Raw genomic sequence first — 26,689 nt, 5'->3', positions numbered from 1 at the left:
TACCGCGAGGGGACAGTCCGCGCACGCGCAGGGTCGGCGCCTGCGCGTCGCGCGGCCCCGAAGGCGTTGCCGGGAAACCTTCCGCCTAGAGGTGCGGTGGAACCGGCGGACATGGCGGCGGCGCGGCTGGCCGCGGCCCTGCTGCTGCTCGCGGCCCAGGTGAGCGCTGCGGCGGGTCGGCTCGGCCGCGCCACTCGCGACCGTGACCTTGCTGTCGTCCCCTCTTTCTCGCCACCGCACACTTCCGGCCGGGCTCAGCCCGCCCTGCGCCCCGGGGCCCCAACCGCCACCGCCGCCCCCTGCCAACCTCAGTTTCCCCTTCTGTAGAATGGGGCGAGTCCCCGCGCTCCTCCTCCGGTGCTTGCAGCCCTGTGCCCCGGCTTCTGCTCCGTGACCTTGGGCGGGGGGGGGGTCCTCATCTCTGGGTCAGTGCAAAACGTGGGGTACCTGTGGGGACCTGAGGTTGTGCGCTGGATGCGCCTCGGCCGGAGCCTGGCTTTTGGTGTGCTTTCTTTCTGAGATGCGGTGGCATGCTGTCCTTGCACTCACTGTAGCCTGGAACTCAGTATCCCGAGCGCCGGGATGACAGCTCTGTGTCACACCCCTGGCTTGTTAGATTCCTTGTGTTTGTCGCTGTGGCATCAGCCTCCAGTCCCAGTGGATCTTGGAGGGCTGTAGCCTCAGGCACACGAGGCAGCTGCTGGGTTCTACTGGGGACGACCCGCAGGGTAGCCTGTGCTACTGTACTAAGTGCACATTATATGTTCCTCTTCTCTCGTGGACTCTGGGGTTGTTTCTTTAAGTTCTTCTTTCTTTCCTTTTTTTTTTTTTTTTGAGATTACAAAATTTTATGACAAGTCTCCCCTTATAGCCCAGGCTAGCTTTGGGCTTGTAACTGCCTCAGCCTCCCCAGCCTTCCATGATTCCATGGCTAAGAAGTTAAAGCATTCCCCAGGCCTCTGGTTCCTAGCTGCTCCACCATGGGGCCCACATCTCCCTTTGGCCAGTTCTATCCCCACATCCAGCTCTTGGCTGGACATGAGCTTTGGAAAGTGTGTCAGGGCTTGCTGCGTCCTGCCAGTGGTCCAGGGACTGTGCCATGTTTTCCTGGTGTCAGGGACCAGCCCAGACATAAATCATTTCTTGTACCAGAGTGGAGGCGTGGGAATAAATGAAGACACAATTCCAATTCACACAGTATCGGGAGTTTCAGAGATAATTCAGATCCTGAAATCACCTACGTTTATTTTCCAAACAGCTTTTATATCAAGGTAAACTGAGCAGGAAGCTTAACAAATAACTTCATTGGCAATTGTTTTCTGGGTGTGTGTGTGTGTGTGTGTGTGTGACTTAGGTCACCTCCTTGTCTGTGTGCCTCCTGAAAACACCTCTTCCCCAGGCAAGGAGCAGAAGGACATAAGCATACTCTGGCCTATTACTCAGGCCGCTCAGGTTGTTTACTGCAAAGAGCCGGGCAGCCACCTGTGTGGAAGGGCAGTTGTGCCTCAGAGCGCCAGACATTGTATGGGCCTGCAACTGGCCTGCCTCTGGAAATAGCCCTCTTTGGGCAGGTGATGCCCACTGCGGCTTTTCTACTTTTTCCTGTCTTGTCTTTGACTCCATGACTGGACCTGCCTTGGCCAGTCTTGCTTTCTTTCTGATCTCTTCTCCCCAATGGAGGGCTTTTCAGGCGCAGTGACACTGGGAGCTTCTGAAGGGTGAATAGTTTGCCAGGGGTGGGCAAGGAAGGGTGCTGCGGGCAGCAGATGCTGGCCAGGCTGTGAGAAATAGCATTTTCCCTGGGGATGAGCCGGAGTTGTCACCTGGGGAGTGCTTCCCCACAGGGGAGCTGTTTAGACAAAAGGGTGAGGCCAGCTTTCCTCTCAAGGTTGGAGACAGTGGAGCAGAAGGGCCTGGGGCCTGGGACAGTGAACCTGTGTGCCTGCGGACTTTACCTGGGCAGGCGATAGGTGTCACCTGGACTTTATCCTGCTCAAAAGCAGCTGTCCCTGCCATTCCCACATCTGGTGGGGAACAGGCAGAGGTGGCATTCTTGGCTGGGTAACAACAGCTTGCTCCCGATGCCAGTCGTGAAGCTGGCTCTCTGAGCAGGAGGTGGCTTGGTGGCAGGCTTGGACCCCTGCTGTTTTGTGACTCTGACTCAAAGACCAGATGTCCCCAGTTATACCCTCTCTCCATTACCAGGAGAGGAGTGTGCAGACAGACTACATGGCGCTGTGGCAGGCTCTGTTGTCCCTGAGCCCCACTCCCAGCTCCCCATCAGGCCTCTGGTGTCCCGAGGCCCCCGATGTTCTACTCCTCGTTGTCTTGGTTGGCCACCACTCTGAGGTGGGCTCATGGTGCCCAGATGTCTCTAAGTAAACTTGCTGTCGGGGCTTCGGCACTCAGGTGTCACTGGGACACGGAGCCTTAGGAACTGGTTCTTAGAAGAGCCACCATGTTGTTCCTGTGCTGGTGGAGTAGAAAGGTTGCCCTGTGCGCTGTGGAGCGGGTGACCATGAATGCGCCTTTGTGGTCATAAATGGCCGCTGTGAGGAGAGGCAGTTCTCTCGATCACCGGTTTTCACAAAAGCCACTTTTCACAGACAGTCCCGTCCCGAGCCCACAGAGCAGGGCTCTGCTGGCCCCTCTCACAGCTGCCCTGCTGCGGGGACGGGGAGGAACCGTGGCTGCCACACAGGAATGGACTCACTGTGTGCCGATGCAGCTTTCTGAGCACAGATGGCAGGAGGAGTCTGGACTCTGCTGCTCTCTGCCCCTTCCCTCCCCTGAGCTGGACACACCCAGCAGCCTGGAGAGGCAGAGATGATATTGTGGGGACCACGGGTGGGCAGTTGATGCCAAGGACACAGCTCTCCTGAGGTGACAACACTGGCCCCCACGGTGCTGGCTTGGAAACAAGGCCCACGGCTGCTTGCCCTCTGTCTAGGGCTTCCAGGAGCCAGGGCTGAGGCAGCCTGGGCCTCCCCATGCTGCTCCCTAGAGGTCAGGGCCTCTTGCAGGGTGTAGGCTGAGTTAAAAGGGGGCAGGCCAGGCCAGGTCTGTGTGAGAGACCCAGGCATCCTAGTGCGGACCCTGCCAGTCCTGCTGCAAACTGCTGTCCATCCATGTCTTCAGGCCAGCATGGCTCCTCGTCTGCTCTCACGGCAGGTCCTCTGGCGACATCCAGTCTCTCCCTGAGGAGTCTGCCACCAGGAGGAGTGAGCTCTGAGAGCCCAGGTGCTGAGTGACTTGTGGGGAGTTAGAAACCAAATCTCTGTGCCCCAGATATACCACCCACACGACAGAAATGACTCCACCCAGGTTGAGTATAGTGAAGCAGTGGACTCGTGGGGAGCCCTTAGGACTGTGCAGGTGCTCGTCACTGAGAAGCTGACTCTTAACAGGCTTGGCGGCACTGGGCTGGCTGTCTACCCCCAGCAAGTACTGTGTGTGGCCTTGGTAGCTGGTCTGTGAGCTTACGCTCCCTGAATTTAGGAAAGTTATGGCGGAGTTCCAGCCTCAGACACCTCAAGACCCTCCACTCTTTCCTCTTCCGTGACACGCCCTGAGCCCTAGGAGCTAAATGTGGTGTTTTCTCCAGTGAAGGCTGACCATTGGTCCACTGTGCCACAGCCATGGTCAGCTCTCCTCAGGAGCCTGGCTGGTTTCCCTCTATGGCTGACCAGACCTGCAGCCGCCATGATCCTTAGATGGAAGCGCAGATGTGTAGAAGGCGTCCTGACGGGTACTCTGCAGACATTCCCCAGAACCGCAGTGTGCGTCCTGACGGGTACTCTGCAGACATTCCCCAGAACCGCAGTGTGTGTCCTGACGGGCACTCTGCAGACATTCCCCAGAACCGCAGTGTGCGTCCTGACGGGTACTCCGCAGACATTCCCCAGAACCGCAGTGTGCGTCCTGACGGGTACTCCGCAGACATTCCCCAGAACCGCAGTGTGCGTCCTGACGGGTACTCCGCAGACATTCCCCAGAACCGCAGTGTGCGTCCTGACGGGCACTCCGCAGACATTCCCCAGAACCGCAGTGTGCGTCCTGACGGGTACTCCGCAGACATTCCCCAGAACCGCAGTGTGCGTCCTGACGGGCACTCCGCAGACATTCCCCAGAACCGCAGTGTGCGTCCTGACGGGCACTCTGCAGACATTCCCCAGAACCGCAGTGTGCGTCCTGACGGGCACTCCGCAGACATTCCCCAGAACCGCAGTGTGCGTCCTGACGGGTACTCCGCAGACATTCCCCAGAACCGCAGTGTGCGTCCTGACGGGCACTCTGCAGACATTCCCCAGAACCGCAGTGTGCGTCCTGACGGGTACTCTGCAGACATTCCCCAGAACCGCAGTGTGCGTCCTGACGGGTACTCCGCAGACATTCCCCAGAACCGCAGTGTGTACAGAGCCCTGACTACATCTCGTCTCTGGCACCGCAAAGCCAGGTATGTGCTTGTTGTCCCTGCACTCGGGAGGTCAGATCAGAAGTTAGGGCGATCCTCAGCTACAAAGAATCTGATATCAGCCCAGTCGCCATGACACCCTGCCTACAATAGCAGCTGTGTCCCTGCTGCGGACTGTGATCTCCCAGCACAAGTAGGCAGCGCACCGCCAACCTGAAGTTGACACCTGTGAGAGTCCTGTCATTGCTGTGCCAGCCTAGCCCCCATGGAGTGTGGTAGTGTGGCACACAGGGAGGTAAGTCTTCCCCTCAGCCAGCCCCCAGGGAGTGGGCTGCCACCCCAGCCCCAGCCTGACCTCTCTGTCTTCTGCAGCCGGTTTGTAGCATTGCTGGCATCAAGGACCCGCTGTGGCGTGAGAGCAGCCACAGTGGTGATAACACTTTATTGTGCGTGCTTTTTCAGATCTGTGGGACTCTGTCAGACTCTGAAAGGTTAGCATTATGTGATAAAATTCCTTTTTTAATTTTTTTTTATGATTTATTTATCTTTATTTTATGTGCATTGGTGTGAAGGTGTCAGATCCCCTGCAACTGGATTTTCATACAGTTGTGAGCTGCCATGTGGGTGCTGAGAATCGAACCTGGGTCTGCTGGAAGAGCAGTCAGTGCTCTTAACCACTGAGCCATTTCTCAGCCCCCTGAAACTCCTTTTTTTTGGACATTCCTGTTGTGTCTGGGTGTGTGTTTGCACGCACATGCTGTGACTCGTGGAGTCTCTTCTCCCCTACTCTGTGGGTCCCAGGGCCTGAGCTCACTCCCAGCTGGGCTTGGGTGGCTAGAAGGATATCAGCAGGAAACACTGGCCAGGTCCAAGCTCAGAGCTGGTGACCCCTGAGGAGGGAAAGGCTGGGTGCGGCAGCATGGATGGGGACAGCCTGTGCAACCGTCCACCCCAGTCGTTCCCATGAGCCTGGTGCTGCAGCTGTGAGCCTGCCGGGCCAGCCTGGACCCACTCAGGCTCCGTGGCGGGACTCCCTGTGTAGACCAGGCTAGCCGCTACCTCAAGTGGTGGGCGTAAGGGCATGTTCCACCATGCCTAGCCCCGCATGCTCTGTTAAGGGTGGACCTGGGGTGTCGTCACTCATTTTTTCCTAGCCCCTGTCCCTCCACTGTCTGCTTCTTCCCACGAGTTTGCGTCTTTGGAGCCTGGGAAGCACTCATTAGCCCAGGCTCTCCCCTTCCCCCACTCCTACCTTACTCAGGGCATTGGCCTCCTTCTGGACAAACAGCTGACTACGGCCGCCTTTGATCCCATGCCATATGCTACTCTTACGGGTTGCGTGCATCCTTAACTTCAGGTGTGGTTTCGAGGGCATATCCAGCTCAAGACCATGCCTGGGGGTCTAGGGCATACAAGCAGCCATTGCTACTCTACTGGGATTCCCCCATCTCTACTGCAGCCCAGAGAGATGCCTGCTTCCTTGGGGCCCTGTGCATCCCCAATAGCAAGCCTAGGGACAGGTGGAGGTGATCGTTATAGGTGCTGATCACTGGAAGCCGGGGAAGTGGACGGGAGCAGGAGAGGGCTGCAGGGCACCTGTCTGTGAGCAGAGGTTTCCTGTCCCCCAGCTGCTTCTCAAGAATCATTCAGAGGCAGTTACAATTAGTTACAAATGCCTGGCTGAACAACTCAAGTTTATTGCTAACTAGCTCTTGTTAGGAAAACCTAAGTTTTCCACGTGTCTCATGCCTTTACCAATGCTCCAATGCGTCTTTTCCTCTGGTGACTGAGTTTGATTGCTCCATCTAGCCGTATCCTGCCTTGCCCTTTTATTATTAACCAACGGAAGCAATACTTATTCCCAGTGCACAGAAAGACCACCCCACGGCACTATGAAGTGCTGGGGCCAAACGGCCGGCTCTGAAATTGGCCACCTACCTGTGGCTCCCTACTTCAGAGGTCCCTTCCATAGAACCGTTCTGTGACATGCTGCACTTGGGGACATGGCCAGCATCAGGAGGACAGAAGGGAGGGAGCTCACCCTTCATTGAGACAGGGTGCCTATAGCCCAGGCTGGCTTCCAGCTCATGGCTATCCTCCTGCCTCGGCCCCCTGAGTGCAGGATAACAGGCCTGCGCCCCAGCATGCCTTGCTCAGGAAGGTGCCCAGTCCTTGTCTGCCCTCCTTACTGGTGTCTTCACCAAGACTAGGGCATGGGCACCCCTTTCTGAGGTGTGCTTGCCTCTGCCCTGGGGGTCCTGACCCTGCCTTGTCATTTCAGGTGGCCTGTGAGTTCGGCCTGCTGCGCGTGGTCTCCCAGAACGGTGGCATCCGGGGCAAGGACTATTGCATCCTCTACAACCCGCAGTGGGCCCACCTGCCGCGCGACCTCAGCAAAGTGGTGAGTGGTGCATGTACCTGTGACCTGCTGACAACAAGGGTCCTGCAGTCTACCTCCTGCCACTCACCTGGACATCCCCAGCCTGGGTTCTCATGCTGCCTGAGAGCTGTGGGGAGCCTGGTCAGGCAGGGCCCCATGTCTACTTGTGCCCCAATGCTAGTTCCAGGGAGATACCTGTCCTCCAAGTGGGCCCCTTTGCCCCATCACATCTACACTTAATGGTGTGTGCATGAACTTCTGTGTACTTTGTGCGTGTGTGTGAGTGGCCCCAGCCTCTAGGCCCAAAGTCATGCTGTCAGTCAGCATGCCTCTTCCCACGGTGTTCCCGCATGCCCACCGTGGTCAGCATGCCTCTTCCCACGGTGTTCCCGCATGCCCACCGTGGTCAGCATGCCTCTTCCCACGGTGTTCCCGCATGCCCACCGTGGTCAGCATGCCTCTTCCCACGGTGTTCCCGCATGCCCACCGTGGTCAGCATGCCTCTTCCCACGGTGTTCCCGCATGCCCACCGTGGTCAGCATGCCTCTTCCCACGGTGTTCCCGCATGCCCACCGTGGTCAGCATGCCTCTTCCCACGGTGTTCCCGCATGCCCACCGTGGTCAGCATGCCTCTTCCCACGGTGTTCCCGCATGCCCACCGTGGTCAGCATGCCTCTTCCCACGGTGTTCCCGCATGCCCACCGTGGTCAGCATGCCTCTTCCCACGGTGTTCCCGCATGCCCACCGTGGTCAGCATGCCTCTTCCCACGGTGTTCCCGCATGCCCATCGTGGTCAGCATGCCTCTTCCCATGGTGTTCCCGCATGCCTTTTCAGCCTTGAGTGATGCTCATGCCATTGTGACCAGCACTGAGGCCAGGACACTTGCTAGGCATTTGGAGGCTATGCATTGTGTGTGGTGAGGGCTTTGTCAGGCCCAGGTTCCTGGCTTTGCATGCTGTGTGGACGCGTCCCTCACAGGGTCCTCAAGAAGCCTGTAGGAGCCGGGCGATGGTGGCGCACGCCTTTAATCCCAGCACTTGGGAGGCAGAGACAGGTGGATCTCTGTGAGTTCGAGACCAGCCTGGTCTACAGAGCTAGTTCCAGGACAGGCTCCAAAGCCACAGAGAAACCCTGTCTCGAACAAAACAAAAAACAAAAAAAAAGAAGCCTGTAGGGATAATGAGCATGTGTTTCCCCCTGTTTTCTGTGGGACTGGGGGTCCTGATGTCATCCCCTGCTGCAGTCTCTTTTGAAGCTTCGAGACTTAAGCTCAACCCAGCTGTGCTCCTACCTTGACCTTCCTGTGGAAGACCTCACCAACCAGATTGCGCTGGTGGCCCGGGGCAACTGTACCTTCTACGAGAAAGTGCGGCTGGCTCAGGGCAGTGGGGCGCATGCACTGCTGATTGTCAGCAAGGAGAAGCTGGTAGGGTGCCCCATCCCCGTCACCTGTGGGGTGGTGGTACAGTGTCTGGGAGCCTAGCACTGAGTTCCAGAGGCCTTGCTTGTGAGTTGTGATCTGGCCAGTAGCTAATGGGTTGGGGACCCTTAGAGTGGCCACCATGCTGGGCCAGTTCAGAGGAGCCTCCAGACCCTGCCCTCCTTCCGAACCCATGAGTCTCAGGGCTTGATGCCTGGCACTGCCAACCTGAACTCCGGGCCTTCCTGCGCTCCTGCACACACGCTCTGGTGCAGAGCTGGGCACAAGGAATTCTGGGAAGAGGATTGCCATTGTCCTGCCAGAAGGCCATATGATCCTGTGTCTCTCGTCTGCTGCAGGTCCCTCCAGGAGGCAACAAGACACAATATGAGGAGATAAGCATCCCCGTGGCCCTGCTTAGTCACAGGGACCTGCGAGACATCTTCAGGGTAGGTACCAGGGCATGGCAGGTGAGTAGGGCTTGGAGTCTGCGCCCTGGGTCCTAGAAGTAGGTGCTGTAGGTTCAGGTTCAGGGTCTTGGTTCTAAGTATTGGTTCAAGATGGGGTCCTGAGTGAAGCTGGGCATAGTGCCCTCCACGCCCTGAGTCCACTCTCCTCTTGGGGACAGCGCTTCGGCCGAGCGGTGATGGTGACACTGTATGCGCCGGGCGAGCCAGCGATGGACTACAACATGGTTATCATCTTCGTCATGGCCGTGGGCACCGTCGCCCTCGGTGGCTACTGGGCTGGCAGCCGCGATGTGAAGAAGTGAGTGCTAACTACAGGCCCTGTGGGTGGGGCCGAGCCTCCGGGATCGGATCCTGGGTGACCCCAAGGTTTTCTAAGAAGGTACATGAAGCATAAGCGAGACGATGGGCCTGAAAAGCAGGAGGACGAGGCGGTGGACGTGACGCCCGTCATGATCTGCGTGTTTGTCGTCATGTGTTGCGTCATGCTGGTGCTGCTCTACTACTTCTACGACCACCTGGGTGTGCTGCCCGCCCTCTGCCAGAGCCCCGCCCACCCAGCCAGAGCCTCTCCCCCATAGCTGCTTTTCTGACTTCTTCCCCTTCCTGCCCCACCCTGCCCTGTCCCACAGTCTATGTGATCATCGGCATCTTTTGTTTGGCCTCCTCCACCGGTCTCTACAGCTGCTTGGCACCCTGTGTGCGCAAGCTGCCCTTCTGCACCTGCAGGTGAGCCCTCCCATCCCTCTCCTGCTGGCACATTCAGAGAGACCGCAGATGCCCCCTAAGAGCTCACCATGCGGGTGCACTGTGCCTCTTCCTGTCCAGCTGAGCCATGGCTTGGGGCCCAGGGAGTGAGGTGACTGCGAGGGGAAGATAGGGAGGGTGGTGAGAACACCGCAGCCCTGGGGTCCCAGGGGACTGACTGCTGCTCAGAGCCACGTGGGCCACATGAGCGCCCCGGGCACTGCAGGCCAGCAGTAACAGGATGGGGACCTTTTGGGGGCTGCTATCCGGAAACCAGAGGGGCCTGGCCGATGAGAATGAAACCCAGCCACAGTCAGGGGTCTCTGCTCCAGGATAGGAGAGGCTGGTAGGCACAAGCCAGGAGCCATGGCTCAGGGCGGTGTGGAAAGGAGGTACACTGACGGGTGGTCCTCTCCAGGGTCCCCGACAACAACCTGCCATACTTCCACAAGCGCCCCCAGGCCCGCATGCTGCTGCTGGCACTCTTCTGTGTCACTGTCACCGTTGTGTGGGGTATCTTCCGCAATGAGGACCAGTAAGTGCTACCGTGTTCTAGGCCCTGCTGTCCTTGGGTGACCCCGCTGCCCCGCCTGGCCCACTGCTACCTCTCTGGAGGGCTGCACACCACAGCTGCCACCTCTCCGTCTCCCATTTCATTCAGACCTGGCCCAGAGCCCATACCCTGATTGGAATCTAGATAAGGGTGCTGGCCATCCTCCGTTCAGCTCCTCAGCAGGGAAGGGGACATGCTGGACAAGAGCCACTGTTTGTCACCCACTGTCTTGGTGTGGGCTTAGGCAGCACCTGATACCTGGGTGCCACTTGCCATCTGCCCCCATGGTGATGGGAGGCCCCATTTTCTCCTGTACTGAATTCCCACGGGGTTCTTATGCATGTACCCTTTAAGGCAGAGGCCTGGCGCCATGGCCCAGAGGACAGCCTGCCTGTCCCCACCTGGCTCCTAGTCATCACTGGCCCCAATCTGACTCAGCCCAGGCCTCTCACCGGGCATCCGGGCACCCTGGCCTCCATGCAGCTCGGTGCTCTAGCAGACATCACTAGGGAAGGAGCGGGTACTCCAAGTCATGTGTGTGAGAGACGGGGGCTCTGATCTCCCCTGTCCCTGCTGTCCGCACGCGTCCCCACGGTGGCTGCAGTGGTGTGGGGAACGGTAGAGCTGTGTCGCTGTAGCAGCAGCTCCTGCTGTCCTCTGACTGCACAGCCCGACCTGTGCAGCCCTGACTCCTGAATTCTACTCTGTGTCTGGAAAAGTTGAAATGGTACGGGAGCCATCCCTCTACCTCTCACTCACCTGGAGCCCACACCGCATCTGTTTGGGACCAGTGCATGGACCTTGCTTCAGGGCCCTGCTACCGCTTGGTGATGCTGCCACTTCTGGGGTCTGAGGCCCACTGTGGGCGGGGTGGGTGCAGCTCGTGGTTTGATGTCAGGCCCGCGGTGGCCACCTGGTGTAGGATGAGGCGGGAAGAGCTCCGAGTTGTTGACCGCTTTTCTCCCAGGTGGGCCTGGGTCCTGCAGGACATCCTGGGCATCGCCTTCTGCCTGTACATGCTGAAGACCATCCGCCTGCCCACCTTCAAGGTGAGGCTGCCAGGGAGCATGGCAGGCAGTCCCAGGTGGAGGTCTGAGGATTGGGTACGGAGGCATGGGTCCAGGGTGCTGGGCTCTGAGCACAGGAGCCCTCCCCCCCGTTGGGCACTGGTCCTGGCACAGGTCATGGATGCAGCCCCTGGCTTTTGCAGGCCTGCACGCTGCTGCTGCTGGTGCTCTTCATCTACGATGTCTTTTTTGTCTTCATCACCCCCTTTCTGACCAAGGTAGGTCCCCTCTGCCCTCCCAGCTGCCCACCCCACCCCTACCCTGGCTGACAGGCCTGTCTTGTGCAGAGTGGGAACAGCATCATGGTGGAGGTGGCCACTGGGCCCTCGAACTCATCCACTCACGAGAAGGTATGCTGCTCCCCCATGTGGGCCATAGACTAAGAAAGAGCCTAGCAGGGGTGGTGGCCATTGGCCCCCAGCGTAAGCCCTGCTTTTTCCCCAGCTGCCCATGGTGCTGAAGGTGCCCAGGCTGAACACCTCACCACTGTCCCTGTGTGACCGACCCTTCTCCCTCCTGGGCTTTGGAGACATCTTGGTGCCAGGTGTGGACTGAGCGCATGGGTTGGGGCTAGCAGGTGGGCTGTGGGGCGTGGTGCCCATGCCTGGAGTTCAGGAAGGGTTTGGGAGCAAGATGGCCTCCTGGGTGATGCATGGCTGTGTGGCCACGCCTGCCAAGTGCTCCCCCCACACACCATGGCAGGACCCTCCAGGTCCTTATTAACCCTGTGGCCATCCTGTCACACTGGGCTCCCATGGCTGTGCCATAGCTTTGGTGACTCTGCACCCCCAGGGCTGCTGGTGGCTTACTGCCACAGGTTCGACATCCAGGTGCAGTCTTCCAGGATCTACTTCGTGGCCTGTACCATTGGTAGGTGACGGTGCTGCTGTCCTGTCCTTCTCTGCCTTTTGTCTCTCACCACAGGCCCCCCAGTCCCATGTGCCTCTGCTCCCATGCTGATTTTAAATGCTACTCAATAGGGCTGGGCATGAGTAGTCGGGTGCCTGGCATGTGCTTGACCCAGGTTCCCCGGGCTAGTGGTAGCACCTTTCCACACAGGCTCCTACGGCCTCCTGTCTTCCTCCCCAACCTGCACAGCCCTGTGCTTCATGTTGCTCAGCTGGCCTGGAGTTTGCAATCCTCCTGCCTCTGCTACCATAGTTCATGCTTTCCTGAACCCTGTCCTTGGTCCCCTCCATCATTCACAGTGGCCCCTGCCATTGTCTGACACTGTTCCTGCAGCCTACGGCCTGGGTCTCCTGGTGACATTCGTGGCGCTTGTCCTCATGCAGCGTGGCCAGCCCGCACTGCTCTACCTGGTCCCCTGCACATTGATGACCAGCTGCACCGTGGCACTGTGGCGCCGGGAACTGGGTGCCTTCTGGACGGGCAGCGGCTTTGCGGTGAATACCGGTTTGCTATGACTGCGGTGATAACCCCTAAGGCCACCAGGTCAAGTTGAGTTCAACCTCCTGTGCTCCCACTGAGCCACCGGGCCCCTTGCTTCTGGAAGGTCACACTTTGGGCTTGTGGTTCCCTGTGGGGACCCACTGAGTATGACCTGAGGCTGTGAACACTCCTGCTGCTTTGCCCATGGCCCTGTTCCAGCCAGAGCGTGGAGGGGTACAGTGCAGGACTGTAAGAGAATGAGAGGTGCCCCTGCCTCAGACAGTGGATGATGTGTGGCTCCCCAAAAGGAGCCTTGCTTCTTGGAGGCATCTTCCTGTGGGCCCTGTGTCCCAGGACTTCCTTGGTGTTACTGAGGCAGCTGCTGGGGTGGGCAGGGATCTGCCCAGGGCCAGCTTTATGCTCAGGCCATAGAAGTGAGTGAGCTTGCTCTTGGGCTCTGGAGGAGCATCAGGGAGGCGAAAGGTGCAGAAGGAGAGCAGGGGTCCCACACGGCCTCTCCCAGGACTGGGCTCCTGCAGCCTGTGTGCTAGGTGGTACTGGGTGGTGCTGGGTGGTGCGTGCTCTAAGCATCCTGTATTTGTGTTGGGTTCCACCCCATTGGGGTCCCAGCATCACAGCTTCCTCCTCTCTACAGAAGGATGTACCTCAGACCTCATGGGCTCCAGCACCTCCCACGGACTCAGATGCCCCCCTTTCCCAGCAGCCTGCAGGTGAAGACCTAGCCAAGAGACCCCTGCCCACTGAGGAGGCAGCCCTGCCTGAGGAGGCAGGAGTTGCAGACTCTACCGGGGATCACCATAGCCCCATGGCTAGCACTTCCAGCCCTACAAATGGGGACCAGGTCCAGCCCAGCTCTGTGGTGCAGCCAGGGACTTTGGCCTAGGAAGAGGAGGCGCACGAGCTGGGCCCTTGCAGCCTTCCATGCCATACAGATGCAGGCCACCGGGGACGTGCAGGGAACAGACAACTGCCACCCTCCTGGGCGGCAGACCTGCACTGTGCCCTCCCTAACATGGTGCTCAGCCCTCTGAGGCCTCGCGCTTGTCTTCCTACCACAGCTGCGCCCGGCGCCCAGCTCTGCTTCGCACCAGGCTGTGAGCTTTGCTTGCCCCCCTCTCCATGCAAGGCTGCGCCTCTGGTGCTTCGCCAGCACTCACCCTGCGGCCAGCCGGCTGCGCCTTCCACAGGGCAGGGCTCTGTGGGGCAGGAGCGACATCCTTGTCACGCAGGTTCCTGTGTTGGGAGCAGCATGAGGCCTAGATGTAGACACCCCAAGGGCCTGGGTCAGCACGAGGAGTCCACACGCCATCGGGAGGTCCGTGCCGAGATGGAGTTGAGAATGCTGCTTGTCGCTCCAAGCAGTAAATGGCTCCTGCCCCAGGTTCTGCAGTTTGTGGCATAGTGGGGCCCGGCCAGGCCCAAGATGGTCCACATCCCCAGCAAATAGCCCCAGCTCAGGCCTGCAAGTCTTCCATGTCACGGCCCCTGCCACGCACGGCCCCTGCCCCGACAGTGGCTTCTGGACCAGGCATTTGTCCTCTACCTCACCAGCCAGGCTCTGGACCCCACCACGGTCTGCCTGCAGGGAGCGACCGCACATGACCCCACCACGGTCTGCCTGCAGGGAGCGACCGCACATGACCCCACCACGGTCTGCCTGCAGGGAGCGACCGCACATGACCCCACCACGGTCTGCCTGCAGGGAGCGACCGCACATGACCCCACCACGGTCTGCCTGCAGGGAGCGACCGCACATGCTGCATGTCGCAATGGAGCCTGGGACCTGTGTCCACTCACTTGCATGGAAAGGGTGACAGGCAGCAGCACCTGGGCAGTCCTCCTGGAGCTTTGGGGAGGGACAGAGGGAGGAAGGGACCGAAAGAGGGAGGGAGGAGGACTCTCCCAAGGCACCCCTGTCCTACCAGAGTGCACAGAGACTGAACGTGGGGGCCCAGCCACCTGCTTCTGCCACTTGGACTATGCCTTAACTTAAGCCATTTTGTACTGGGTTTCCAAACAGTTCTTCCGTCTCTGAGTTGGTTAGAGGGGCTTTGGGCAGTGCTACCTGAGGGCCCTGACTTTAGGCTGTCAGGGGATTAAACAGCTTTTCATACTCACCTTGGCCTCCTATTCTGCGAGGTCTAACCTGGACACTTGAGTGCCCTGCTTTAGATTCCCGAGTAGCATTGGGTCCTGATGGGCATGGAATGGCCAGAACCCATGGTCCAACTCTCCTCACTCCTGACAGAGGCGTGGAATGGCCAGAACCCATGGTCCAACTCTCCTCACTCCTTGTGCCCATGATGCCCTGATTCCCTTTGCAAGAAGGGCGTGCCTTAGCTGTGTGGGAACCAGATGTGTGTGGTCCCCAACCTCCTAGTGAGCTGCCCTGCCCAGCTGCACAGTCCTAGCTGGGCGGGCGGCAGAGGCAGGAGCATCAGGAGTTCAGGGCCAGCCTCGTCTGTCAGGTTCCAGTCCAGCCAGGGTATTAGAGTTAGAGCTTGTCTTAAAAAAGAAAAAAATACACAGAAAGAAGGACACAGTCCCAGAGGCTGGAGTTAGGAGTCCTCTCAGCTCTTCCTGGGGGTCTGAGTGGGTCGCCAGCACGCATGTGGCTCAGCATGGCCTGAAAGCAGTTCTGGAGGAACCTGCACACGGACATGCACACACAATTTAAATATTAAATTTATTCATTCATTTACGTACTTTTTTTTCATTTATTTTTGTGGGGTTTTTTTTGGGGGGGGGGCTTCTTTGTGTAACAGCCATGGCTGTTCTGGAACTTACTTTGTAGATCAGGCTGGCCTTGAACTCACTTGGGATCTGCCTTCAGAGTGCTGGGATTAAAGACCGATGTCACAATGGCCATAATTAAAATGGTTTTTTAAAGATTTATTTATTTATTATGTATACAACGTTCTGCCTCCATGTATGTCTGCACACCAGAGGAGGGCGCCAGACCTCATTACAGATGGTTGTGAGCCACCATATGGTTGCTGGGAATTGAACTCAGGACCTCTGGAAGAGCAGCCAGTACTCTTAACCACTGAGCCATCTCCCCAGCCCCCATAATTAAAATCTTAAAAAAAAAAAGAAGCAGCCCAAGTTGAAGTTTTGGGGCTTGGGACATGAGGCTTATGGCGGTGGGAGCTAGGTTGTGCCACCACGTAGAGTTCTCTCACATTGCCAGCGCTGGAGGAATAGGTGTGTTGGCACACACCTGCCATGCCCCCACCCAGGAGGGGCAGGAGCTGCAGCTCCTCCCATTCACCCGGGCGACATAAGACTGCTTCAGAAACCAAACAAAGTAGGTTTAGGTTCTTTGGACCCCTCCACTTGGAGGTCAGACTCAGGCGTGGTGGCAAGCATCTTTGCAGCCTGTGTATTTAAGCTAACCTTTCGTCCATGTTGAGGATGGACTGTGTGCCCTTTCGCTCAGCTCCCAGCCTCCCTCCTGCAGGCAATGCACCTGCAGAAAGCAGCCCCTGAGGTGCAGGCTGAAGCCAGAGGCGGTGATCTGAGTCTGCAGCGGGGCTAACAAAGGCATCTAGCAGGTGCCTGGAAATGCTGTTGGTGCTCAGAGACAAGCTGGGGCATTGAGGTGGGCTGCAAGCCTGTGGGCAGATGACAGCCTGGGGAGGGAGGAGGAAGCAGAAAAGGGAGCCGACTGCAGGGTTGAGAAACTACTTCTGTATCTGTGAGTGTTAGGTACAAAGAACAAAATAGTGACCGAGAAGGAATGTCCTCACTGAGACAGTCAGACCACACATGTTGACCTCCATTCTTCCTCACAAGCCAGATGCATAACTACCATGCATACCTACATTCACCCACCCGCCACCACCTACTGACCCATCTCCTCCCACCTGCCCACCGTCCTTCATCCACCTGCTAATGTGTGCATGCAAGCGTCGTCAGTGCTTCTGTGCACCATCCCATGGAGCATCTGCAGCGCTAGGGTTGCAGATGTATCGTGGGTGAGTCCTAGACCCATTTCTGTCCCAAACAGCTCAGCCTAGTGAAGCAGACGAGGGCCCCGGGCTGCTCCAGACTTCAGCTCCACATTGGAGATGTCACTGGCTCTGAACTGAGGGACTGGAGTGTTAGGGCAGGCTGTCTGGAGGAGGTGACCATTGGAGTGAGGTCCCTGAAGTGTAAGTGACCTGGGAGGAGTGTCTGAATGCCAGGTGCCCAGTTAGAAAGATGGGTGTCAGCAGCCTTAAGGTCAGCGGGAGTCAGGGCACTTATTTCCCCCTGACAGGGTCTAGTGAGCTGTAAGAAGTCAAGGCAGTGGGTTCTAGAATGAGGAGTGTAGCCACAGGGTAGCGCACACAGTCCCTGAGAAGTGAATGGACACCTCCCTGCAGACGGGAGGCCCCTCGGGGTGGTGAGGTTTGGAGCCCAGCTTGGGTCATACCTGCCCTGCCTGGAAAGAGCAGCACCGTTGTGCCATGGGTGGGTCATCGGGAGCCCTGCCCAGTGCACACCGCACCTCGTCCATCTGCTGGACCTTTCTGTAGGGTGAGGCCAGAGCCAGGGGCACAAGTTGAGCAGGGGGTTGGGAGGTCAGGGGAGGCTTCGAGGATGCCCCTGCTCCAGCCCTGGTTTGCAGCCACTTCTCCCAGATAAACCACAAGAGAAGGCACAAACATGCTGTCACCAATCACTTGGGAAATGGTCCCAGGCAGGGGAGATGCCCAGTAGTCAAGGCACTCGTGCTGTATAAGCACAATGACCACATAAATGCTGTGCACATGGCTGCCTTGCTGTACTTCCAGCCTGGAAGCGAATCCCAGCGTGAACAGGTCAGAGACAAGGTCAGAGACACGAGTGAGGGTTAAGAGCACTTGCTGCTCTTGCAGAGGGCCTGAGTCCAGTGCCCAGCTTCCCCAGTAATGTGATGCCTCTGGCCACCATGGGTACTGACACAGAATCACAGAAAAACCTGGGCAAGGTGGACATGGGAATCAGAGGCAGGCGGATATCTCTGTGAGTTCAAGGCCAGCCTGGTCTACAGGTGAGTTCCAGGACAGCCAGGGCTACATAATGAGATCCTATCTCAAACAAGCAAGCAAGCAAACGAAAAACCAATTTAGAGTGCTGCTTTGGCAGAGAGCTGACTGCCTGCAGGAAACCGTAGGTTCTAGCTTCAGTCAGTGTCTGTCCTATGCCTGTCACAAGGCAGCAGGATCAGGAGTCCAAGGTCATTCTTGGCTATAAAGTGAGTTTGAAGACCACTGGGGCTGTGTGAGATTCTATCAGAAGAGAAGAAGAAAGGGAAGGAGGGAGGGAGAGAGGGAGAGAGAGAGAGAGGGAGGGAGGGAGGGACAAACTCACACAAACTAGGAATCACAAGTATACACTCAGTCCCTAGAGGCTCAGGCCCACTTCTTCCTCTGTCTTTGTCTTACCCTGCCCAGGAGCCTCAGCTGCCTACAGAGCCGCCCTCACATGCAGCCCCCCACAGTTGATCAGGGGCCCTCCCTTGTGGTTGGACCCCCTCTTGATCCCAGGTACCCTTCCCGCAGGTGTGGGCAGGGCCCATCTCCAGTCGCTGACCTCAGGAGAGGGGGCTTGGGGTGTGTGGCCATTTGGGAGGGTGGTGCCCTGCTCGGGTGACTCCCACCTGTCGTAAGCCCCACCCTCCCTGCCGGCCCAGCTCAGCCCTGGCTCCCAGGTGTCTGGGAGTCTCCTGCAGCTTCAGCTCTCTTAGGCTGGAAGGCTGGAACTTGGTGAGCCGGGGTCCCCTCAGGGCTCAGATTTCCCTTGGGAAGATGGAATATGCAGTTTGAAAAGCTCTGGGGGGTGAGGGTGCATCTTCTGATCTGGCGGGATGCACTGTAAAGGGCGGAAAGTCTGGGGGTGCCCTGTGAAGACTCCCCTGGTGTGCAGGCAATCAAGGGCAACAGAGTGAGGTCCTATGTCGAGAGAGGGAGGTGGCAGCGGCAGTGGTGGGGTGTGTGTATGAGTGCAGGGACGCTGCAGTCATAGGTGTGACATTGAAGGGGTCCTATGTGCCCCAAGTAGGGTCTTTCATGTTTTGTTTGTTGTGTGACGGGTGTGTGTGTGTGTGTGTGTGTGATGGCTGTTTGGGGATCAGTGGTTCACAGTGGATCTGGTCAGAAATCACTTGTGGGGGCCTGACAAAGGCTATGCTCCAGGGTCCCTGATGGTTTGGGGTCTCTCATTCCCTTCCCCCATCACCCGTGTTACACTGAGGCTCCGAGACCCTGCCTGGGTAGATCTGTGCTTCAGGGCTAACCCAGCCCAAGCAGACTCCAAGGAAGGACGGCTGAGGGGACAAGTGCTGGCCACCTCCTTGCTGGTCTCCAAGTGCCACACGCCACCCCAGACTGGGCCATGTCATGTGGCCCAGACTGACTGAGGGTGTGCACTGGAGGCTCCGTGCGGCTCTGTGAGTGTTCCTGTGGGTGGCTGTGTGACCGCTTCCGTGGTCAGGTGAGATCTGTGTGGTGACAGTGTTTCTCATGTGTCCACAGGGACTGACTGCATCAGTGGCCGTAGATCGCAGGGCACAGCCGTGTGGGGCTTTGGTGGCTGAGTGTCATGACTGCTGAGGCCTGTGAGGGCCATTCATTCCTGGTCACAGGTGTGGTGTGTGACCCATGGAGGACACACACTAGTGTCTCTAGCTAGAAGTGTGGGAGTCTGCCCAGGGCTGACCTGGGGAAGGGGATTATGTGGGCATTGTGGCAGGGCTCAGAGCTGCCAGGTTCCATCCATGCCTGCCCCACCTGTGGCTCTCAGGAGCAGGAGGACTCTGATGGCCCTCACTGTGATTCTGGGACCAGGTGGGCTGTTGTGAATGTGTGAGCCTCCTGAACTCAGTGTGGAGAGTGGAGGGAACAGAGAGAGAGAGAGAGACCAAGACCCTGGGACAGACAGACACAGAGACAGACAGAAATAGAGTCAGTAGAGACAGAGAGGTACAGAGAGATAGGGACAGAGACAGAAAGAACTGATGTGAAGTGACAGTCTATCTCACTAATGTCCCGACAGTGAGCCCCTGCTGCCTTTAGGTCTGTGTGAACACCTTCCCTGAGAGCCCTGGGCAGCTGAGTCTCCAGCTTTGACACCGCCCTGTTTCTCAGCTTCCTGCGCCTCCCACACCATCAGTGGCTTTTCTTTCTTCCCAGCACATTACAGTCCTGAAAGAGCTCCAGAGGTCGCATCAATGGTCTTTTTCCCAAACATCTCTTCCCTTGCGAGGCTAACAAAAACGCTGGAGACAAAAAGAGAGATAGAAAAAGAACAAGCTTATTGCATTTCTTTTATGCTTGCTGAGTGATTTACTTCGTGATTGGGGCCAGGACGGGGGTGGAGCTGGGAAAGAGCAGGGCAGGATAAGAGTGCACTGCCTGACCTGTCAGCCCGACTCCTCAAGGAGCCAAGGCAAACAGAATGGGGGGTTCAAGGCCCACATGGACCAAAGCGAGAGTCTGCCTCAAGGTAAAAAGTTAAAACAGGGCTGGAAGTGTGCTCAGAACCTCCACTTAAAATCCCAGTGTGGTCAGGACGGAGCACAGTGTAATAAAAATGCAGCACAAATAATAAAAACAAGAAACAGATATCAGAAAGGCAAAGTGGCCAGTGGGCTCTTACCCTACCTCAGGCCGAAATGTATGGCCCTTCCTCCACGGATCCCCAGACTGAGTCTGTCTCTGAGACCTGTCTCCTCCTGTCTTAGTTCCTCTCTAGTGCTGGAATTAAAGGTGTGTACCACTGCCCAGCCTCTACAGCTGACTAGTGTGGCTGCTTTGCACTCTGATCTTCAGGCAAGCTTTATTTATTAAAACACAATATTCCACTAAAGAGCCCCAACTAGAATCCCCAGTGAGGGGCTGGGGGCGTGGTCATGGTGGAGCCCCGCCTAGAATCCCCAGTGAGGGGCTGGGAGCACACTTTAGGAAACCTCCCTGCTCCCACGCCCACGGACTGCAGGATAGGGCACTGCTCCTCACTCCTGCTGGGTCTGCTGTCTTAATGACTGAGCAGCGCCTTCCATCCCGCCCAGGCCTAGCCTGCGGCTCCTTGTTTGTGGCTTGCTCTACTCTGTCTATGCAGAACTGACACTGCCAAGTATCAGGGTGGCATTGAGGACAAGCTGGATGGAAACTGAGACTCCCCTGGCATGCCCAGGAGTCTGGAAACACTCACAGCCCTGTCCACAGCCCTCCCACTTTGCACATTCTGGGAACCCCAGATTCATTCCTGACCCCTACTCACCCGTTCAGGTAGGTGAAGAAAAGGCCGGCCGGATGATGTCCCGGCTTGGCTTGGAGAGTCAGACTGACCCGGCTCCGAGACCCTGGGTAGCTAGCGGTGAATACTGGTCGTTTTCTGCACCTGGCTGGAATGTCAGCCTCCTCTCCTGTTTAGTTCTTCTTGAGAAAGGGTCTCATATGTGAGATCAGGTTGGCCTCCTTGTAGCTGAGAATGATTCCTTTATCCTCTACCTCCAGTATAGGGAAGACATGTACCCCATGCCTTGTGGGGTGCTGGGAATGGAAACCTGGCTTCCTGTGTGCAAGATGAGCACTGAATGCACTGAGCCCCAGGGTCTTACGCAGCCCTAGCAGGCCTCAAACTCACAATCCTCCTGCCTCAGTCTCTGAGCCCCTTCTGCTTCCCAGAAGGTGTCCATTGCAGGCTCAGACACCAATCTGACCCCTTGTGACTGTGCTCTGGTTAGCTATTGTGGGAATCTTAGAGGAATCGTCTGGAAGCTTTTTGTGGCCATTCTTCACCTGTGGGAGATTTCTCCAACTGCTGATGTGCGGGCCAGTGTGTCTGGGGTGTTCCACATCTCCCTGAGCTGCTGACCAGGGCTTCCCTCTTCACTACTTTTTCCCCCCGAGACAGGGGTTCTCTGGTTTACTCTGTGTAACAGTCCTAGCTGTCCTGGAACTAGCTCTTGTAGACCAGGCTGGTCTCGAATTCCCAGAGATCCGCCTGCCTCTGCCTCCTGAGTGCTGGGATTAAAGGCGTGCGCCACCACCGCCCACCTCTCGTTACTCTTAATCAGCTATCTCACCGCCCACTCCATCTTTCATTTCGCGCCCCACACGTAATCTTCGAAAAGCAGTGAGAGTAAAAACCCATTCTAGAGCACATCTTTGTAGCCCGAGACTCTTGCAACACTGACTATCTCGCAACCTTCTCTGAAGCTAAAACACCAGCTTAGCAGAGACGACCTGTCCCCATGCATCCAGAGGGGTGGAAGTGGTGATCTGGCCACCAGCAGGGTGCTGTTGCTGCCCTCGGCTCTGCCAATATATTTATTTATTTTACTTGTACACGCGTGGCTGTAAGCGTGCCACGGTGCACGTGTGCAGGTCAGGGGGCAGCCCTGGGTACGTGGCTCTCCCCTGAGGCTTCAGGCTTGGCCACAGGTGCCCTTACCCGCTGAGCTATCTCGTTGGCTCCAAATATGCACCGCTATGTCCAGTAAATATATATAACATAAAACTGTTTTACAAGGTGAGGCGGCACACGTCTTTAATCCCTGTGGCACTCAGGAAGCAGAGGCAGGTGGATCTCTGGGTTCCGGGACAGCCAGGGCTACCCAGAGAAAACCTGTCTCAACAACAACAAAAGCCACGCTAAGCCGGGCGTGCTGACATAGACCTGTGATCCCAATGGTCAGGAGGCTGAGGCAGGAGAATCACAAACTCCAGGCCCCTGACCTAGAGTCTGTCAAAAACAAAATATAAAACAAAACAAAAACCAATCAACAACCAAAAGCGCTCTGCCAGGAACCAGGCTCTCGCACTCCACTTCTCATGGGGCAGGGACACTCCCTCTCAGAGAGCCTCAGGAAGTCCACAGATCCCATCCATCGAAGCAGGTAGGGGACTCACACCTCTTGACTTAAAGCCCCTTCCTCCTGCCTCGCTCTAAGGACCTCATGGTGAAAGTAGATCCCTAGTGACGCAGGGTGGTTCCCAGCTAAGTTACCAACCCAGAACTATGGGCAGAGATGTTTTTCCCCACATGAGGTGATATAGTCACAGACTCTGGGAATTGGGGCACAGCCAGTGCAGACATCTTCAGAGGCCACAGCCCCCGAAACCCCTAAAAATGCCATTCAAGGGCCCACATGGGCAGGGTTTGCTGGGAGCTTCTGGCTTCTCCTATCATCTCTGGTTCAAGCAGAGGTGAGGCTAGCTGGATTTTTGCTCCCTCTGTGCCAAGTCTCGCGGCTTCTGGGAGGCCATTTCCATGCCCTCCAAAGGCCCTGGCCAGATTTGGCCAGAGCAGTCACACGCTGTTTTGTCTGTTGGAGCCTCACAGAAAATGTGAGGCCTGAAGCAGCTCTGGTGCGAGCCATGCCCACTCGCTGCTCTGGGCACCGCATGGGTGGAAACAAGCCAGGCGTGCCCCACAGTGGGGTGACTGTTGGCTGCACGGTCCTGGGCCTCATGTCACCTTCTGCCACTCCGTCTCTTCAGAGTGCAGTCCCTGGTGCCTGTGAGTCTGCACCTTGTCCCCCCCCCTTTTTTTTGGCTTTTTAAAAATCGTTTTGCATTTTGAGATGAGGGTCTCATGTAACCGAAGCTACCTCTAAACTTACTTTGTGGCTGAGGCCGTCCTAGAACTCCCAATCCTCCTGCCTCCGTCTCCCGAGTGCCGGGATTGAGTATGTGTGCCACCACGGCTGGCTTTTACATTTTTATTTTGTTTTGATTCTATGTTTTTTTTCCATGTGTGTTTGTGTGGGAGAGTGCCACTGAGGCCGTGTGTTTATCCGTGTGTGTGTGTGTGTGCCACTGAGGCCGTGTGTTTATCTGTGTGTGTGTGTGTGTGTGTGTGTGTGTGCCACCGAGGCCGTGTGTTTATCTGTGTGTGTGTGTGTGTGTGTGTGTGCCACTGAGGCCGTGTGTTTATCCGTGTGTGTGTGTGTGTGTGCCACTGAGGCCGTGTGTTTATCTGTGTGTGTGTGTGTGCCACTGAGGCCGTGTGTTTATCCGTGTGTGTGTGTGTGTGTGTGCCACTGAGGCCGTGTGTTTATCCGTGTGTGTGTGTGTGTGTGTGTGCCACTGAGGCCGTGTGTTTATCCGTGTGTGTGTGTGTGTGTGTGTGCCACTGAGGCCGTGTGTTTATCTGTGTGTGTGTGTGTGTGTGTGTGTGCCACTGAGGCCGTGTGTTTATCTGTGTGTGTGTGTGTGTGTGTGTGCCACTGAGGCCGTGTGTTTATCCGTGTGTGTGTGTGTGTGCCACTGAGGCCGTGTGTTTATCTGTGTGTGTGTGTGTGTGTGCCACTGAGGCCGTGTGTTTATCCGTGTGTGTGTGTGTGTGTGTGTGCCACTGAGGCCGTGTGTTTATCCGTGTGTGTGTGTGTGTGTGTGTGCCACTGAGGCCGTGTGTTTATCCGTGTGTGTGTGTGTGTGTGTGTGTGCCACTGAGGCCGTGTGTTTATCCGTGTGTGTGTGTGTGTGTGTGTGTGCCACTGAGGCCGTGTGTTTATCTGTGTGTGTGTGTGTGTGTGTGTGCCACTGAGGCCGTGTGTTTATCCGTGTGTGTGTGTGTGTGCCACTGAGGCCGTGTGTTTATCTGTGTGTGTGTGTGTGTGTGTGTGTGTGCCACTGAGGCCGTGTGTTTATCCGTGTGTGTGTGTGTGTGTGTGTGTGTGTGCCACTGAGGCCGTGTGTTTATCCGTGTGTGTGTGTGTGTGTGTGTGTGCCACTGAGGCCGTGTGTTTATCCGTGTGTGTGTGTGTGTGTGTGTGTGTGCCACTGAGGCCGTGTGTTTATCCGTGTGTGTGTGTGTGTGTGTGTGTGCCACTGAGGCCGTGTGTTTATCTGTGTGTGTGTGTGTGTGTGTGTGTGTGCCACTGAGGCCGTGTGTTTATCCGTGTGTGTGTGTGTGTGTGTGTGTGCCACTGAGGCCGTGTGTTTATCCGTGTGTGTGTGTGTGTGCCACTGAGGCCGCGTGTTTATCTGTGTGTGTGTGTGTGTGTGTGTGCCACTGAGGCCGTGTGTTTATCCGTGTGTGTGTGTGTGTGTGTGTGTGTGCCACTGAGGCCGTGTGTTTATCCGTGTGTGTGTGTGTGCCACTGAGGCCGTGTGTTTATCCGTGTGTGTGTGTGTGTGTCACTGAGGCCGTGTGGTCAAAGGAAAATGTACAGCAGTGGCCCCCGCCGTGTGGGTTCCAGGATGGAACACGCCAGTCTTGACGGCAAGTCCCTCACCCCCAAGCCACCCTACCAGCTGTACTTGTTCGTAATCTTATGTTTTGCCAGGCAATGATAGCGCAGCCTTTCATCCTGGCACTCGGGAGGCAGAGGCAGGCGGATCTGAGAGTTCAAGGCCAGCCTGGTCTAAAGAGTGAGTTCCAGCACAGCTAGGGCTACACAGAGAAACCCTGTCTTGAAAAACAAAACAAACAAACAAAAAAAAATTAAGTTTTATTTATTTATTCCCCTCATTCTTAGTGACAATGCCTCACTTGGTGGCCCATGCTTGGAACTAGGCTGGAACTCGCTCAAGGATGACTTTTAATTTCTTGTTGACGATCTCCTTCATCCAAGTACAGGGTTACAGACGTGTGTCGCTATGGCTGGGTAGTGTTGTTTGGAAGGGGTGTCTCATGTTAGCCTTGATCTTGCTATGTAGCCTAGGCGAGCCTTGAATTTACAGCAATCCCCCTGCCTCAGCTTCCTGAGTGATGGGATGACAGATGTGCATCACGTCACCTGTCTTTGTGGAGCCTGGTAGCCTAGTCTCCCCAGCCCAGGTTTCCCAAGGTTCACAGTTTGATCTGCCCCTTTCTGAGCCGTGTGTTTTGCACCCAGGGTGGCCCCGCGGTAATTACCACAAAGACAGAGTGCTCAACGGCGCCTCTGTGCTCAGTGCTCAATGGCAGCAAGTCCTCTGTGAGCGGGGCCACTGTTGGCAGGACTGTGTGGAGGCTGTAGGGATGGGACAGGTGAGCACAGCATGTGGGTGTGTCTGTGTGCGCGTGTGTGTGCTTGCATGTGTGACTGTGTTGGTGTATGTGTGCTTGCAAGCATGCATGCCTATGTTTGTGTATGTATATGCATGCATGTGTACGTGTGTGTGTGTGTGTGTGTGCAGGTGCATGCATGAATGCATGGGTGTTAGAATCATCGACACTTTCTCCAGTAATCCAAGGTTGCAGCATCGCTGCTCAGGGCTTCTCTGTAGCTTTTGTTCCTCTCCACTTTATCCAGAGATTCACAGAGATAGTGTTTTTTCTCTTCCATAAACAGTGTGGTTTAAATGTGAAGATGTAAGTATTGCCACAGCCAGGCTGCTGCCCTGTGCCCTCTGCCAGGCATCAGAGACAGGGTCCCTTAAGGATGGGCTTCAGCCTGGAGATGGCAGGATCAGAAGGGGTGCTCCTGTCTTTCCAGCGCTCTGGAGTTAGAATCAGGACAATCAAGACCTCAAGGGGAGCCTGCACTTGCTGTGGGACAAGGGTCTTGTACCCTGTAAAGGTTTGTCAGTTGTACTGGTTTAATAAAATGTTGATTGGCCAGTAGCCAGGCAGGAAGTATAGGTGGGGTGACCAGAATAGGAGAATTCTGGCAAGAGGAAAGGTTCAGTCTGCAGTTATCACCCAGACACAGAGGAAGCAAGATGAGAATGCCTCACTGATAGCCAAGCCACGTGGGTAACACAGACGTGACTAATGCGTTAATGTAGGATGTAAGAGTTGATAAGTAGCCTGAGCTAAAAGGTCAACCAGTTTATGATTAATGTAGACCTCTGTGTGTTTCTATGACTGAACAGCTGCAGGACCAGGTGTGACAGAAACTTCTGTCAACATGCGTTAGATGAGACCCTGTCTTGAAATGAAGTGATTAATTCTCTTCTTTTCTTTTGTGGTGGAATCTCCCAGTAGAATCCTTGCTAGCCTGGAGCTCACAGAGGTCTGCCTGCCTCTACCTCTGAGTGCTGGGGTTAAAGGCATGCGCCACCACACCCAACAAATGCAATAAAAATTTGTGCTGAGGGGAGGGGATTGTGAGTTTGAGGCCAGCATGAGGTACATGAAAGAGAGGCACTCAGAAAGGGAAGATAGGACAATTCCCCGAGTGGGTGTGCATTTTTCCAGAAGACTGGGGGACACTGGGGCCCAAGTGTGGCTCCTCTGGGAGAGATGCCATTTGTTTCTTTACTGTGAGTATCAGGGCTCAGAGGACAAGAGTCCACGCTCTCCCTCCACCACAAGGGTCTCGGGATGA

The 26,689-nt window shown here is 56.5% G+C and overlaps 2 protein-coding genes across 10 annotated transcripts; both read left to right on the top strand.

The window, feature by feature from the left end:
• Nucleotides 1-14: 14 nt before the first annotated feature.
• Sppl2b (signal peptide peptidase like 2B) lies at nt 15-14,576 on the top strand. 9 transcript variants are annotated; one of them, XR_012910849.1, is made up of 16 exons: nt 33-159; nt 6,696-6,815; nt 8,039-8,221; nt 8,575-8,664; nt 8,844-8,983; nt 9,065-9,204; nt 9,315-9,411; nt 9,848-9,964; nt 10,950-11,031; nt 11,193-11,267; nt 11,337-11,399; nt 11,494-11,593; nt 11,842-11,919; nt 12,292-12,452; nt 13,094-14,086; nt 14,201-14,576. XR_012910849.1 is itself a non-coding variant. In XM_075975416.1 (15 exons), the coding sequence occupies exons 1-15, from the start codon at nt 112-114 to the stop codon at nt 13,340-13,342; spliced, it is 1,746 nt and encodes a 581-aa protein (XP_075831531.1). In that variant the 5' UTR covers nt 15-111; the 3' UTR covers nt 13,343-14,576. The 9 variants fall into 9 exon arrangements, 5 of the variants coding, with proteins under 5 accessions (XP_075831531.1, XP_075831527.1, XP_075831530.1 ...); XR_012910851.1 differs by having other exon boundaries at nt 12,292-12,506; XR_012910848.1 differs by having other exon boundaries at nt 9,062-9,204.
• Nucleotides 3,627-4,721, top strand: LOC142851603 (uncharacterized). The gene is made up of 2 exons (XM_075975417.1): nt 3,627-4,456; nt 4,568-4,721. The coding sequence occupies exons 1-2, from the start codon at nt 3,714-3,716 to the stop codon at nt 4,629-4,631; spliced, it is 807 nt and encodes a 268-aa protein (XP_075831532.1). The 5' UTR covers nt 3,627-3,713; the 3' UTR covers nt 4,632-4,721.
• Nucleotides 14,577-26,689: the final 12,113 nt, after the last annotated feature.

The sequence above is a fragment of the Microtus pennsylvanicus genome, chromosome 6, assembly GCF_037038515.1.
Source record: "Microtus pennsylvanicus isolate mMicPen1 chromosome 6, mMicPen1.hap1, whole genome shotgun sequence".
Classification (NCBI taxonomy): domain Eukaryota; kingdom Metazoa; phylum Chordata; class Mammalia; order Rodentia; family Cricetidae; genus Microtus; species Microtus pennsylvanicus.
The sequence above is the reverse complement of the archived record's forward strand: the minus strand, read 5'-3'. Positions and strand labels throughout refer to the sequence as shown.

Bases quoted from the DNA above. Each gene is read 5' to 3' on its own strand.
- Sppl2b (XM_075975416.1), top strand. From the start codon at position 112: ATGGCGGCGGCGCGGCTGGCCGCGGCCCTGCTGCTGCTCGCGGCCCAG. The intron at 160-6,695 runs GTGAGCGCTGCG...TTGTCATTTCAG, and splicing joins TGCTGCTGCTCGCGGCCCAG to GTGGCCTGTGAGTTCGGCCT. The intron at 11,594-11,841 runs GTGTGGACTGAG...CTGCACCCCCAG, and splicing joins TGGAGACATCTTGGTGCCAG to GGCTGCTGGTGGCTTACTGC.
- LOC142851603 (XM_075975417.1), top strand. From the start codon at position 3,714: ATGGAAGCGCAGATGTGTAGAAGGCGTCCTGACGGGTACTCTGCAGAC. The intron at 4,457-4,567 runs GTATGTGCTTGT...TGCCTACAATAG, and splicing joins CTCTGGCACCGCAAAGCCAG to CAGCTGTGTCCCTGCTGCGG.